Below are 13962 nucleotides of genomic sequence, written 5' to 3' on the forward strand. Positions count from 1 at the left end.
TGGGTGACAGAGCAAGACTCAGTCTCAAAAAAAAAAAAAAAAAAAGGCAAGATGAGTAGGAGAGGAGAGTTTCATGCATGCATGCATGTGTGTCTCTTGTATGTGTAAGTGTGCATGTGTGTTGAGTGTATGTGCAGACATGACAGGAAATGGGATAAAGTTCAGTCTATAGCATAAAATGCTATTAGACTGCATTAAACTGCTACAAAGTTTCTTTACTCCAAAAAGTAGACAGGTTAACTGTTGGAAACTCTGTAATTATTAGATAAAATTAACAGTACTTAACAATTATATATATATATATGTCATTTTACAGTTTACAAAGTTATGAAGTAGACATTCATTTGGATGCCCTGAAATAATTTTAACTTCTTTGCCCTCCCTTCTCCCCTCCACCAAGGACAGGGTAAGGAACACTTAATCAGGAAAGGCAACTTAAGTGCATCAATCTGTACAGAACCACGAAGAATAAAGGGGAGGAAGGTATGACCTTGAAGAGTTCCACAGAGACTTCAAGGAAGGAGAAACCAGAATGTCAAGCATGAGGAAAGCCCAGGGTTCACTGGAGAGTTAGGCGCCATACAGGGCAGGTTGTATCTGCTACACAGAAGATGGGGCACACAGCATAAATTTCACATTCTAAAATCCTATGAAAAAACCGTAACTGAAGAGCTGAAGTTGGACTTTCTGGTTTCTCAGAACACAAGCAGATAACAACCACCAACCATGGTTTCTGAATGAACTGGATTCAAAATGCATCTGGTTGCAACAAAGGGCTTCCTTGGACCCTAATATTAGAAATTCAGCAGAGGTAATTTGAGGAGCTGTGATTTTACGTAGTGGTGGCATCCTGGGGAGCTTCTATTCCATCAGTCAAGTTTAGTATCTCACAATCGTGGAAAAGTAGTTTCCGAGCAGGGATGAGCAATATCGATGGGAAGCCGATACTTGGGCCATCTCTTGGAGATTCCTGCTGTAAGGACTGCAAGTGTTTCTCCAGAGAAAGCACTTGCCTGGGTATGACTCAGGGCCGGACAGGAATTCACACTATGAATCCGGGTGGTGGGAAGGCGGAGAAGTATGCCTACAAAGATCAAAGAGCCGGGAATGGAAAACACACTAAAAACCATCCCAGTGGGCAGGCTACCTCCCCACAGATAAGAAGACCTTGAATCCTGAGCATAATCAGGGAGACAAAGCAATGCCCTGGATGCCACCAGCATAGACAAAGCCAAAGGAAAATGTGTGACTCAGTATTTACACACACAAAAAGAAGAGCGCAGAAGCATGCAAGAAACTAAAGAAAAAGGAGGATGGTTATGGTAGCTCATGCCTGTAATCCCAGCATTTTGGGAGGCCGAGGAGGGTGGATCATTTGAGGTCAGGAGTTTCGGACTAGCCTGACCAATATGGTAAACCCTGTCTTTACTAAAAATACAGAATCAGCCAGGTGGTGGCATGCACCTGTAAACCCAGCTACTCAGGAGACTGAGGCAGGAGAATTACTTGAATCCGGGAGGCAGAGGTTGCAGTGAGCTGAGATTACGCCATTGCACTTCAGCCTGAGCAACAAAACCGAAACTCCTTCTAAAAATAAAACTATTAACTAAACTGAACTAAAAAAAAAAAAAAAAAAAAAAAAAAAAAAAAAAAAAAAAAAAAAACTAAAGAGCAAGAACAATGCTCACACCAAGGGAGCTGCCGACAAACCCCACTGATGCTTCCCGGCAGCACTACAGCTTGCCTAATCTCAGCTTCCTACTGTACCTTTCAAAATGACAAGGGAGAGACATGAGTTAAAGCACTGAACCCACCTCAGTGTGGCGTAAAGGTCTGAGACTTCTGCTGCCCTGGGTGCGGTTACATGGGATTACCATCTGGGTGACTCACTGAAATGTACTCACAGTGAGTCATGCCTTCAAATGACGTCTCAAGTTCTGCCTGCCTGGAGATACATCTGGGGATCTTAAGGGGTGAGGGAGTACTCAACAAGAAGGAATTTAGCCTATCTTTTTAAACAGCATTTCTTTTTCCTGGCAAAATGGGAAATTCTCCAATACAGAGACACAGTGATACTAAAAAGGAAAGTGTCCAGCTGGTGGTTGGGAGGCCGCCCTAGGGTCTCTCCTCCAAAAAATGGAAAAGATAAGAAGGATGAGAACTCAAGCAAAGCACAAGAAAGTTTCCCTTTGCTAAAAGGGAACAGATGCCCCACAATAGCCAGAAACATGAACTAGGAATAAGGAGGAGAATGCCTCCTCTTGGCACCCCCAAACGAACCTTAATTACCCCTCCCAGAGAAGATGACATGAAAGATAGGGATTCGGAGGTTCTAAGACCTAGAATCTAAACCACATTCTACAGACCTTCTCAGGGACCTTATACTTATGCAGAAACAAGAAAGTAAAGAAATCCAAATAGATAAACTGAATAATAAGGAAGTCCTTACCCAGTGAGACCACGTTCCCATAATTCTCTAACATCACTTCTCTGTAGAGGTCCCTCTGAACAGGGTCCAGGTATCCCCATTCCTCTCGAGTAAGGTGCACAGCCACATCCTCGAATGTCACAAACTCCTGAAATAACACATCCTGGCTGCTCTAGGGAATGAGACCACTGTAGCACCATGGCCAGAGTGTGAAGATGATAGAGAGGGTATCCAGTGTGTACTTACGTTGAGGAGGAGGGAGAACAGATTAGAACCTATGGAATAAAGCCCATACCCTTAAACATCTAATAAGCACCCGCCACACAACCATGGACAAAGAGAAAACAGAGTTTGCTCCTGGCACTGGGGAGATGGAAGGTGGTTTATGTGAAGTCCAGGTCTCCAAAGAAGATCAGTTCCCAAACTGGAGTCTGCTATTGAAAAAAATTCCAGGCAAGGTCTACAGATGGAATGAGTGAGAGGCCACACTCCATCAGTAGCAATAGTCCCTGATTTCCTCAAGGAAAAGCAGAGGGTTCCTCAGCTCACCTGGTACCTGGCTGTCAGGAGCGCAGCTGCCTGGTCTCCTGGGCTTCCCTCATGGGGAAGAGCAGGCACCTGGGGAACAGGTGGAGCTGAGGGAGGAGAAAGGAGTGAAGAGTGAGAGCAGCCCTTTCCCAGGGCTCCCTTTCAGAAGAGGCCTCTCCAGCCCAAGGGGTGTCAGCAGGACCCTCCTCAATACTCTAGTAAAACCAATGAACATTTATCAGGTATTGGGTGTGTCTACTCTGCTCTGTCTTAGTACTTGCGTGCCTTACGCATGTTTAGACTTGTGATACAGGATTTTCTTATGAAAGTTTCTATTTCACTTTATCTTCACCACATGACAGTCCTCTTACAGAAGAGTAAGACTATACCTGTTTTGCAGATGGGCAAAGCATAGACTTGTGGGGACTTGTCCTGGGCTAGGGTTATTTAGCAGACTTCTGACCATTTCCAGGCACTGTCCTATACACTTGATAAGCCTTTCTCTTGTGAATGGGCACTGTCTTAACCAGTGTGTAAGACCCCCAAGAACAAGAAAGGGTCATCTGTTTCCTCGCCATCTTTTCCACAGTTCCACAATGCCTCACAGCCCTCTACATACTGTGGCACTCGATCTGTGTAAGTGACACACAAGTTATTTGGCCACAGGCAATCTAGGACACAGCTCTTACAAAACAAAAAAAGACCAACCTACCTATATGATACAGAAAAGTGTGACTGTGTAGTCAAAATATAGTATGTATACATCGACACAGGCACTGTGCTCAACCAAGGAATTAAACAGTTGCTTCCTTTGACCAAATTTAGACTAGTCAGGAAACACTGCAGTTGCAACAGAATGGCAGGTGACAAAGCAAAGAGAAACTAAGTGAAGGGAACGGGGGAAGGAAAGGTCCTGAATCTAAGAGGAAGTGAGAGCCAGGAAAGGACTGTGAGATGTGGCAAAAGAAACTATTCTGGATGTGAGAACTGGGATGAAGTGAAGGTTGCCTGAAGGAAAAACCACCACACAAGTAAGTAGCCATCACTCTGCTTACTTAAGAAAGATGAGCTGTCATTAATAGAGGGGCTCAGACTAGGACTGAACTGAGTCACAGCTGCCCCCACTTTCATCCCTCCCTCTAGGGGCCATGTTCTCATTCCAGTTCCTGGCCTCTCTCACACCAGGCCCAGGAGCCCCCTCAGAAGCCCCTCCACACACACTCATTGCCTAGATCGATGGGCTGTCTCTGCCTTACCCCCAGTGAGTCCCTGTTCCATGTCGGTGTCCTGCACAAACTGAGGCTCTGGGGACAGACCCTCAGACTGGGTCTCCAAAGACTGAAAGTGGACCCTTGGTGATCCTGCTGCTTCCTGGGCTGGTATTTCCTCCATCACTGCTCTGGAGGACAATGACCATCACTGCAAGGTGAGATTAAGAGAAATCACTGTAATAAGTTAAAACAACTTATCATTTTATATCCTCAGGACTTTGCAAAGTATTTTGCACACTGTAGATATTCAATAAAAATTAGTTGATAATGATTAACCACCCTAAATAAGTAACAGAGAGAAAAATGGGGCCAGGCACAGTGGCTCACACCTGTAATCCCAGCACTTAGGGAGGCAGAGATGGGCGGATCACTTAAGGTCAGGAGTTCAAGACCAGCCTGGCCAACATAATGAAATCCCACCTCTACTAAAAATACAAAAAGTAGCTGGGTGTGGTGGTACAGGTCTGTAATACCAGCTATTCGGGAGGCTGAGGCAGGAGAATTGCTTGAACACAGAAAGTATATGTTGCAGTGAGCCAAGATCGCACCACTGCACTCCAGTCTGGACAACAAAGCGAGAAGCCATCTCAAAAAAAAAAAAAAAAAAAGAAAGAAAAAAGTGGTTATGCTTCAGCTTTAAATACTTAAGAACCAAATCTTATGATCCAAATGTGCAGGTTATTTGAACTCCTCTAATTTGGAATTCGTGGCATTAAAAAAATCAACACAGTACACTTTAATAGTGTAAAGCTTTCTGTGGGAAGTTTAAACTATTTATAAAACTCGTAGGGTGCGGTGGCTCAAGCATGTAATCCCAACACTTTGGGAGGCTGAGATGGGCAGATCCCTTAGGCTCAGGAGTTCCAGACCACCCTGGACAACATGGTGAAACTCTGTTTCTATCAATAAATAAATAAATAAATAAAATTAGCCAAGTGTGGTAGTCCATGCCTGTAGTTCCAGCTACTCCAGAGGCCAAGGCAGGAGAATCGCTTCAGCCTGGGAGGTAGAGGCTGCAGTGGGCTATGACTGCACCTCTGCACTCCAGCCTGTATGACAATAACAGCCTGTCTCAAATAAACAAAATATTTAAAATTTACAAACTTCTTAGGAGACTCAAGTTTGTCCCCAGAGAAAAATGCAAGTTATGATTACTCATTTTAATTTTTGGTAGAGATGGGAGTCTCGCTATGTTGCCCAGGCTGGACTCGAACTCCTGGCCTCCAGGGATCCTCCTGCCTTGGCCTCCCCAAGTGCGAGGATTACAGGCGTGAACTACCGAGCCCGGCCCGCGATTACCAGTTTAAATAAATAAATAAACTCATTTAAATAAGTAAATAAAACGGCAGGACCCTTAGGGATGTCTTGTTAAAACCGTCAGCCCACTCTGATTTATTAAACGGGCTTGGGGAATGATAAAATTTTCATTTTTAAATTTTGGGTCAGGCCCTTCGCTAACTAGGACTGGCTGGGACGGCCTTTTCCTGCAATCCTGAGAGCAACGCAGGGAAGAACTGCGGTTCGAACAGGTTTGAGCGGCGTCCTTCAGGCCCAAGGACGCATCAGGGTGCCGTCCCCCTCCCACCACCCTCGCCTAGCTCCCAGCTCGGTCCTCATTAGGCCTCGGCCGGCGCTGCCCTCCTCCCACTTCCCTTTTAGGCCAAAGCACAGTCCCAAAAAGGCCAGGGGGGCCATACAGACCAGCTCGCCCCAAGGCACGGTCGCCGCCTCCTGACTGCGGGGCCCTCAGCCCGCGAGGTGAACCAGAGCTGAAAAGAAACAGGCCCTCCTCGCATTCGGGCCTCCGCGCACCCTCAGGGAAGGAAACCACTGTCTCTCCCTGCCGGACGCCGCCTCTTTCTCCCGGGAAGGCGAAACAAGCGGCCGCCCCGCTGCGACCCCAGAACGGCTTCCGGGTACTCACCGAGGGGAGGGGCGGGCCTGGCCGCGGTCCTGTCACCGACACACTCGCGCTCGGGGACACCACAGCCTTTCCCGGGTCGCTCTAGACAGCCAGGAGGCCGGCGCTTCTCGGTGGCACTTCCGGCGACCGAGTGCCCGGCCCCGAATGAGGGTCCGCCCCCCGCATGAGGGCCCCGGATGAGGGTCCCGGATGTTGGTGAGGGTCCCGGATGAGGGTCCCGGATGTTGGTGAGGGCCCCGGATGAGAGTCCCGGATGTTGGTGAGGGCCACGGGTGAGGAACTGGACCTGCGGATCCAGGTGTCGAAGGCTCGTTTTCGCGGCTTTCCACGTCTTTTTCCGGTCCTACGGCCCTCCGTGCGTCTCTAGTCGTTATAACAGCAATGACTGCGACCAAAGTTGGGAACGCGCCCCCGGGGCCCATCCCTGATCCCCGCCGACCCTTAAGACTCCCCGCAAGGAGGCGGCCCGACCCAGTGGGTGCGTGTCGGTGGCGAGGAGGAAAGGGCGAGCTAATGGTCCCGCTTCCGTGAGTAGCACGGGGGTGCCTGCGCAGAGTGTAGTACAGCTCTGACTCGTAGAAGGCGAGGATTGCGGGCGCCTAGGTGAGATGGGACCCACTAAGTCGTGGGATTGAAATAATGCTAAGTAGGTCTTGGGGCAAGCGGAGATGGGAGGGGGCATGAGCGGATTGGAATGGAACCGAAAGACACTGAGGAGATTGATAGTGGCGTCCCTGGTGAGAAGACTAAAAACTGCAGAAACAGGGATAGGCAAAAGCATGGTGCACGGGCGGGACAGGCAGAGCACCGGGACCGAAACCCTTGGGACATTGTGACCCCTTGCTGATCCTGGATCCTTAGAGAATGTAATGTCATATGGGTGGAGCTAGATCTGCAAGGCATAGGCAAGCCTCTTAGAGGATCAAAAAAGTGATTTGGAAGGAACGTCAACTATTACTACTTTGTTTAAGCAAATCAAAGGCTATCCTTTAATGTTATTTGACGTTTCAAATTAAACACAAGAAAACCTGAAGTGTGACATTTATATATTTTTTTCAAACTATATCAGCTTGGAGATTCTGATATTCCTTCCCTGCCTTTTCCCCTGAATATCATTGATCTAACCTAAATTCATACTACGACACAATTTGTCTAGTCTACAGTACCTGTCACAGTGGAGTCAGGATCAGAGAAAGAAAATGCACTCCTTAGTCCATTTTCGTGCTGGACAGCTCCAATTAGAAACTTTTTCTTGTGTTGAATAGAAATACACCCGTGGTGATGTCTGTCTGTTGTTCCTATTGAAGGTTCCCCGAAACAATAGATGACAAAGTACTTTCTCCTCTTCCTAACGGTTATTTTAATATACTAGGAGAGCTAAAGATTTGGAGTTCTTTCCCGAGTTGCCGTTTCCCCGCCTCAAACCCCTTCACAGGTTGTACCTATTAGCAAAGTGATGGGAAACCATTTCAGCAGCAGAGGTGAGTGTGCTATGACAGTGAGGCACATTGTTTCCAAGTTTTAGCTGCCTCAGGCAATTGGCTCCAGTGAGAGGACCACAAAAAGCACCCACTTAAAGAGGCCACTTTCCACCAATACTCCTTGAACCCTAATAAAGAGTGCTAAGAAGCAGCAGCTGCTGTTCTGCTTTTGAGCAAAATTTTCTTTCAACAGTTTACCAGATGACACAGATGGAAACAACTCATAAAAGTTGTTTGGTTTTTTTTGTTTTTTTTTTTTTTGGTTGAGACGGAGTCTTGCCCTGTCGCCCAGGCTGGAGTGCAATGTGCAATCTCAGCTCACTGCAACCTCCACTTCCTGGGTTCAAGTGAATACCCTGCCTCAGCCTCTGGAGTAGCTGGGATTACAGGCGGGCACCACCACGCCCGGCTAATTTTTGTTTTTTTTTTTTCTATTTCTTTTTTATTTTATTGCATTTTAGGTTTTGGGGTACATGTGAAGAACATGCAAGATTGTTGCATAGGTACACACATGGCAGTGTGATTTGCTGCCTTCCTCCCCATCACCATTTTTGTATTTTTAGTAAAGACCGAGTTTCACCATGTTGGCCAGGCTGGTCTCCAACTCTTAACCTCAGGTGATCCACCCTCCTCCACCTCTCAAAGTGCTGGGATTACAGGGGTGAGCCACCATGCCTGGCCTATTTTGTTTTTTTAGTACAAATTAACAAACTGATTCTAAAGTTTATATAGAAATGCTAGGGATTTAGAATTGCCAAAACAATTTTGAAAAAATAAAATTGGAATACTTGTATAATTTTAAGATTTTTTTCTTTTTTTACTGGTTTTAAGGAGTGGAGAGTTTAATTGGCAAGCAAGAAAAGAGAACTCAGAAGGAAGAGGATCACCCGTACAGACAGAGGGAGGGGGGCTCCAAGGCAGAAGGAGGAGACCCCCAATTTTTTTCTAAAGCTATGGTAATCAAGATGATATGATATCAGCATAAAGATAGACAAATAGATCAATAGAGCACAATAGAAACTCCAGAAATATGAGGATGAATTTCTAAGGGAAAAAAAAGTCCAGAAATAGACCTAGATACATATAATAACTGATTTTTAATAAATTACGAAGGTGATTCTGCATCTAGCTAAGCTGAAAATTAGGCCAAGGATCTGTTTATAACAGTGACAGTAATGCAAAGAAAACCAATAGTGCAGACTCAAAAAGTCCCCTGAGTCAAAGTCGTGGCTCATACAGGGAGAGGGTGGGATCCTGAGGCCTCTCTCTGTCACAGTGTAGTCCACAGGAACTTTACCCAACCATCATGATGGGCCACCAGATTGATGACAAATGCTAATAGTACCCAGTGAGGAGCAAGTGACAAGGGTCATAGATATCCTACTAAGACTTTTTACTAAGGCAGTACAGAAACCTGAAGATATGGGCATTAATCAAATGGATGAAGGGGTCCAGTGGTTTGGGGACATCACCCAAAGGTAAAAGAAAGTTGTTCCCCTTTGCACCCACTAATCCCAAAGAAATTGGAACAGGTCCTGGTGGGCCTCTTTGGATTTGGAGGTAACATATTCTGCACCTGGGAATACTGTTCCAACACATGTATTAGGTGACCTGAAAGGCTTCCACTTTTTATTTATTTATTTTAATTGACATGGAGTTTTGCTCTGTATCCCAGGCCGGAGTACAGTGCCATGATCTTGGCTCACTGCAACCTCTGCCTCCTGGGTTCAAGCAAGTCTCCTGCCTCAGCCTCCCTAGTAGCTAGAATTACAGGCACCTGCCACCACACCCAGCATTTTTGTATTTTAGTAGAGACAGGGATTCACCATGTTTGTTGGCCAGGCTGGTCTTGAACCCCTGACTTCAAGCAATCCCCCTACCTCAGCATCAGATCCCTTTTACCTTGGAATGGGCTTCAATTTGTTCTTACCAGAATTGATATATGCTGTAAATGAGCTTGTCTTCCCCAACTACTTTGCCTCCAGCAGCACCACCATCTGAGAGCTTGCAGAGTGCCTTATCCATTGACATACCTGAAACTAAGGAACCCACTGATAGCCAAGGAGGTGTGACAGTGAACTTGAAGCTACAAAATTCATGGTGCATACTCATCATCCAGAAGCAGCTAGCCAGATAGGATTTTGGAATGGCCTGTTGAAGACTAGGCTAAATTGCCAACTAAGATGTAATGCCTTGCAAAGTTTGGAGCAGTACTTCAGGATAGAGTATATGCATTGATATGTATTAGGCCAAAACGGATATATAGTATTGTGTCTCCAGTAGGACTTTATGCATACAGGAGTAGCCTATTACTATCATACCCAGTCACTCACCTGTAGAATTTGTGCCTCTTAGCTCCAAAAACTAGAGCCAGCTGGGTTACGATCCTTATTTCCAGGAAGAACATTTCCTTTAGGAGACATTAAATATTCCATTGAACTGGAAATAGACTACCACCAGGACACTTTGAGTTTCTTGTGCCAGTAGGTCAGTAGGCAAAGAAAGGAGGAGTCGTTATAGAGATGCCCACCATTCCTGCCACACATACAACACAAATACAAAAACATATACCCAGTCAGCTGCATTCAGTAATCTGCCTCCCTGGACCCTTTAGGCACTTAAGTGTAGGAATGGAGACAGGGTGGAGAGACTGGTTCAGACAAAGAAGAAAAATACAGTGCATAGCAATGTAATGGCTCTTAGCAATGACTTGGAACACTGGAAGGAAATATGAGGATGTATCTGGAGGAATAAGTTCTGAGACTATGACATCATCAAGGAGGACTATAGATCAGAGAGCCAGACAGTGATAAAGGAGCAAAGATTGGACTTGAAGGTGCTCTGCGGGAAAATATATATGTATGGAGCAAAGACACACTCAAGTGGATTATTGAGAAAACTCATGGGGAAGTAGAAAAAGGCAACCACAGCAAGATCAAACCCCATAGGTTGAGAACCTCTATCCCTGTAAAAAAAAACAAAACCATAACGTATGAAACATTAGTCAGGGCCTAGAAGGTAATTCGGATTACCATGCAATCATAGGCTCTGTAACACATAGCTGTTCCTTTCGTGGGCTTTTCTCTTGTTGCGCTGTACCACAGACTTGCCCGGACTTAGAGTCATGTCACAGCCATTCAAGGTCTCAGTTACTGTTTTATAAAAGGTGAAGTCGTCCGAGCGCGACGCCTGTAATCTCAGCACTTTAGGAGGCCGAGGCAGGCAGATCACAAGTTCAGGCATTTAAGACCAGCCTGGCCAACATGGTGAAACCCCGTCTCTACTAAAAATACAAAAATTAGCCGGGCGTAGTGGCATGTGCCTGTAATCTCAGGTACTCAGGAGGCTGAGGCAGGAGAATCGCTTGAACCTGGGAGGCAGTGGTTGCAGTGACCCAAGATCGCACCACTGAACCCCAGCCTGGGCGACAGAGCAAGACTCCATCTCAAAAAAAAAAAAAAAAAAAAAAACGGTGAAGTTATTCTTTATCTAATCATAGAAGCCCTAATTATTGTGATAACACTTGGACAGCAAAAACGCCTCAAATTCAACTTATGGTTTCACCATTGCTAATCTGAAAACTCCCAGGAAACATAAGACAAGCTCAGAATTTTATAACTATCTAGTGTTGGAAAGAACGTCTGTTGCCTACAGACAATATTTGAAAATACTGCCCATTCAACTGGCAATACATACATAATCAGCATCTCAAGAGAGACAGCCTCTAAGTTTTGTGAAACCATTTATTCTTGATCTTTCTGTCTCCACCCTTGTTTCATTCATCTCCTCTGCCACAGACACACAATCACTATTTTTATTGTGTGATAATAATTATAACTATTACAATTATTGCCATCATTAAGAAAAATAGAAGGAACATATACGTATCTGAGCAGGGCAGTATAAAGGAAAATTCATCCCCTTTTCCCCGCCCCGTGCACCTCCTCGGAGCGGACAAGCTGAGGAGCAAGATCCCCAAACCCTAGTTTACAGCCCTACACAGGGATACAAAGTCCTCCCGCGATCCTAGAGAGGACCCCGAAGCGGAGCGCAGCCCCGGAAAGCGGGTATGACGCACTTCCGGCTTTTGGGACGCTTTCCCTGGGCTCTGACGTCCAGAGGGCCTGTGTCTGAGTCCAGTGCCCCTGGTCCCCGAAGTCACAACTCCTCCTATCCCAGGACCGCAGACTTCTCCGGGGGGGGGACAGAGTTGGACGTGCACTGCTGTGTCCTGCAATCCCCTCCGCCCTGGACGGAGTGAAAGCGGGTCGCGCCAGCCTCGGCAGTGGCAAGCGCTGTCTTCCAGCAGAGGCGTCGCTGGGTACAGGTGGGAAGGGAACAAAGTTTTGGTTTCCGGACTGGAATGGGACACTCCTGGGATTGGGGAGAGGCGGTCTGCGTGTCCCTTCTGGTCTCCGAGTCCTGAGTTTTCACCCCAAAGACGCGCGGACAAAATGATCCAAGTCAGATTATCTGTGCTCCCCAGTTGTCCCCACTGGTTTTCCTTTTGGTGAGGGCTTTTCTGGTTTCCTAGGTACCCCGAGTTGTAAAATTCGGGCAGTCTTACACGATACCAAGTGTCATTAGCCTTACAGTTTTTTTTATTAGGATGGGCTTGTTAAGCCTGTGTCTGCAGATAATGTTCACCCTCAAACCCACCATCATTATGGTAGCGATTAGCGTGAAGGCCGGGCACGGTGGCTCACGCCTGTAATTCCAGCACCTTGGGAAGCCTAGGCGGGCAGATCACTTGAGGTCAGGAGTTCCAAGATCAGCCTGGACAACACAGTGAAACCCTGTCTCTACTAGAAATACGGAAATTAGGTATGGTGGCACACGCCTGTAATATTAGTTACTTGGGAGACTGAGGCACGAGAATCACTTAAACCCGGGAGGTGGAGGCTGCAGTGAGCGGAGATTGCGTCACTGCACTCCAGCCTGGGCGACAGAGCGAGACTCTGTCTCAAAAACAAACCAAAAAAAAAGTGTTTGAAGCCTACTGAATAAAGAAGTGATTGGGATGCAATAGGAAAAGATTATTGCCGGGCATGGTGGCTCAACGCCTGTAATCCCAACACTTTGGAAGGCCAAGGCGGGTGGATCACCTGAGGTCAGGAATTGAAAATCAGCCTGGCCTATATGGTGAAGCCCCGTCTCTAAAAATTAAAAAAAAAAAGAAAGAAAAGATTATTTACACTGGACCCTTTTCCTTTCAGTTTCAAGGCTTTAGGGTTTTTGGTTTGTTTGTTTGTTTTGTTTTGCTTTGTGACAGAGTCGGCCAGGCTGGGGTGCAGTAGTGAGATCTCGGCTCACTGCAACTTCCGCTGCCCGGGTTCGGGCTTTTCCTGCTTCAGCCTCCTGAGCAGCTGGGATTACAGGCGCCCACTACCACTCCTGACTAATTTTGTACTTTTAGTAGAGATGGCGTTTTGCCATGTTGGCCAGGCTGGTGTTGAACTCCTGACCTCCGGTGATCCGCCTGCCAACGTTTTGGGATTACAGGCATGAGCCACTGCACCCTGCCAGGAAGGGTTTTAAATGAGCAGTTTCGGACATGGGGGGTTTTCAGTTGTAGAAAGTATCTACGCTTGACATGGAGGGGTAGAGAAGGGAATTTGTGGACAATGTAATGGACCATTAGAATGGTAACAGTTCTCCCATTGATATTCTTGGATGAAAACACATAGACCTACCAAGTCTCAAACATGTCATAACTAAAGTAAAATAGATTATCTCAGGGGCCCTTCCAATTTTGGAATTCACTGATAAACTGAATTTAACATTCATCTAAGCAAAACCTGCTGCCCTTCGTTCGTTCATTTCCAGTTGTGCCACCAACATACAGAAAGTTGTTTACATTACTGAGAAAGGCTAAGTAACAGAGTACCAAAGAAAACATGGGGTTCATTTAGTAAAGTCAGGTAATACCTCTAAATCCACTAAGCTCATATGAATTTAGGTAATATCTCCAAATCTACTAAGCTCACATGAATGGGGAAATATTGCAGTGGATTAGCAAACAAGCAAGTGAAGGTGCTTTGTCCATCCCATGTGTTGTAGAAATCTCATTCTCCCTCCAGAATAATTCATGGATCTATGTAACATGAAATGTTTCAGTATTCATAATACTGAATAATTATACCGCTTAACTTTTTTTTCTTTTTTTTAAGATGGGGTTTCGGCCAGGCAAGGTGGCTCACGCCTGTAATCCAAGCACTTTGGAGGCCAAGACGGGTGGATCACCTGAGGTCAGGAGTTCAAGACCAGCCTCACCAACACGGTGAGACCCCCATCTTAAAAAAAAAAAAAAAAAAAAAAACGGTGAAGTTA

General features: G+C 46.1%; 2 protein-coding genes and 1 long non-coding RNA gene across 7 annotated transcripts in view; 1 reads left to right on the forward strand and 2 right to left on the reverse strand.

The window, feature by feature from the left end:
- TMEM225B (transmembrane protein 225B) overlaps positions 1–4284 on the reverse strand; it is a 40690-nt gene extending 36406 nt beyond the window's left edge. Inside the window, exon 1 of the mRNA XM_037740331.1 lies at positions 4213–4284. The gene's annotated coding sequence lies outside the window, so the exon portion shown is untranslated. The remainder of the gene's footprint in view (positions 1–4212) is intronic.
- Positions 237–7178, reverse strand: ZNF655 (zinc finger protein 655). Of its 5 annotated transcripts, none has more exons than XM_037740332.1 (5): positions 6152–7178; positions 4213–4375; positions 2978–3063; positions 2450–2576; positions 237–1084 (listed from the first exon to the last, which is right to left on the reverse strand). In XM_037740332.1, the coding sequence occupies exons 2-5, from the start codon at positions 4346–4348 to the stop codon at positions 888–890; spliced, it is 546 nt and encodes a 181-aa protein (XP_037596260.1). In that variant the 5' UTR covers positions 4349–4375; positions 6152–7178; the 3' UTR covers positions 237–887. The 5 variants fall into 5 exon arrangements, with proteins under 5 accessions (XP_037596260.1, XP_037596262.1, XP_037596261.1 ...); XM_037740334.1 differs by having other exon boundaries at positions 5929–7178; XM_037740333.1 differs by lacking the exon at positions 6152–7178 and adding an exon at positions 5939–6145.
- Positions 7179–11702: 4524 nt separating this feature from the next.
- Positions 11703–13962, forward strand: part of LOC119472012 — a 5738-nt gene continuing 3478 nt past the window's right edge. The window contains exon 1 of the long non-coding RNA XR_005201111.1: positions 11703–11959. This is a non-coding gene — a long non-coding RNA (uncharacterized LOC119472012). The remainder of the gene's footprint in view (positions 11960–13962) is intronic.

The sequence above is a fragment of the Cebus imitator genome, unplaced genomic scaffold (assembly GCF_001604975.1).
Source record: "Cebus imitator isolate Cc_AM_T3 unplaced genomic scaffold, Cebus_imitator-1.0 Scaffold82, whole genome shotgun sequence".
NCBI classification, from domain to species: Eukaryota; Metazoa; Chordata; class Mammalia; order Primates; family Cebidae; genus Cebus; species Cebus imitator.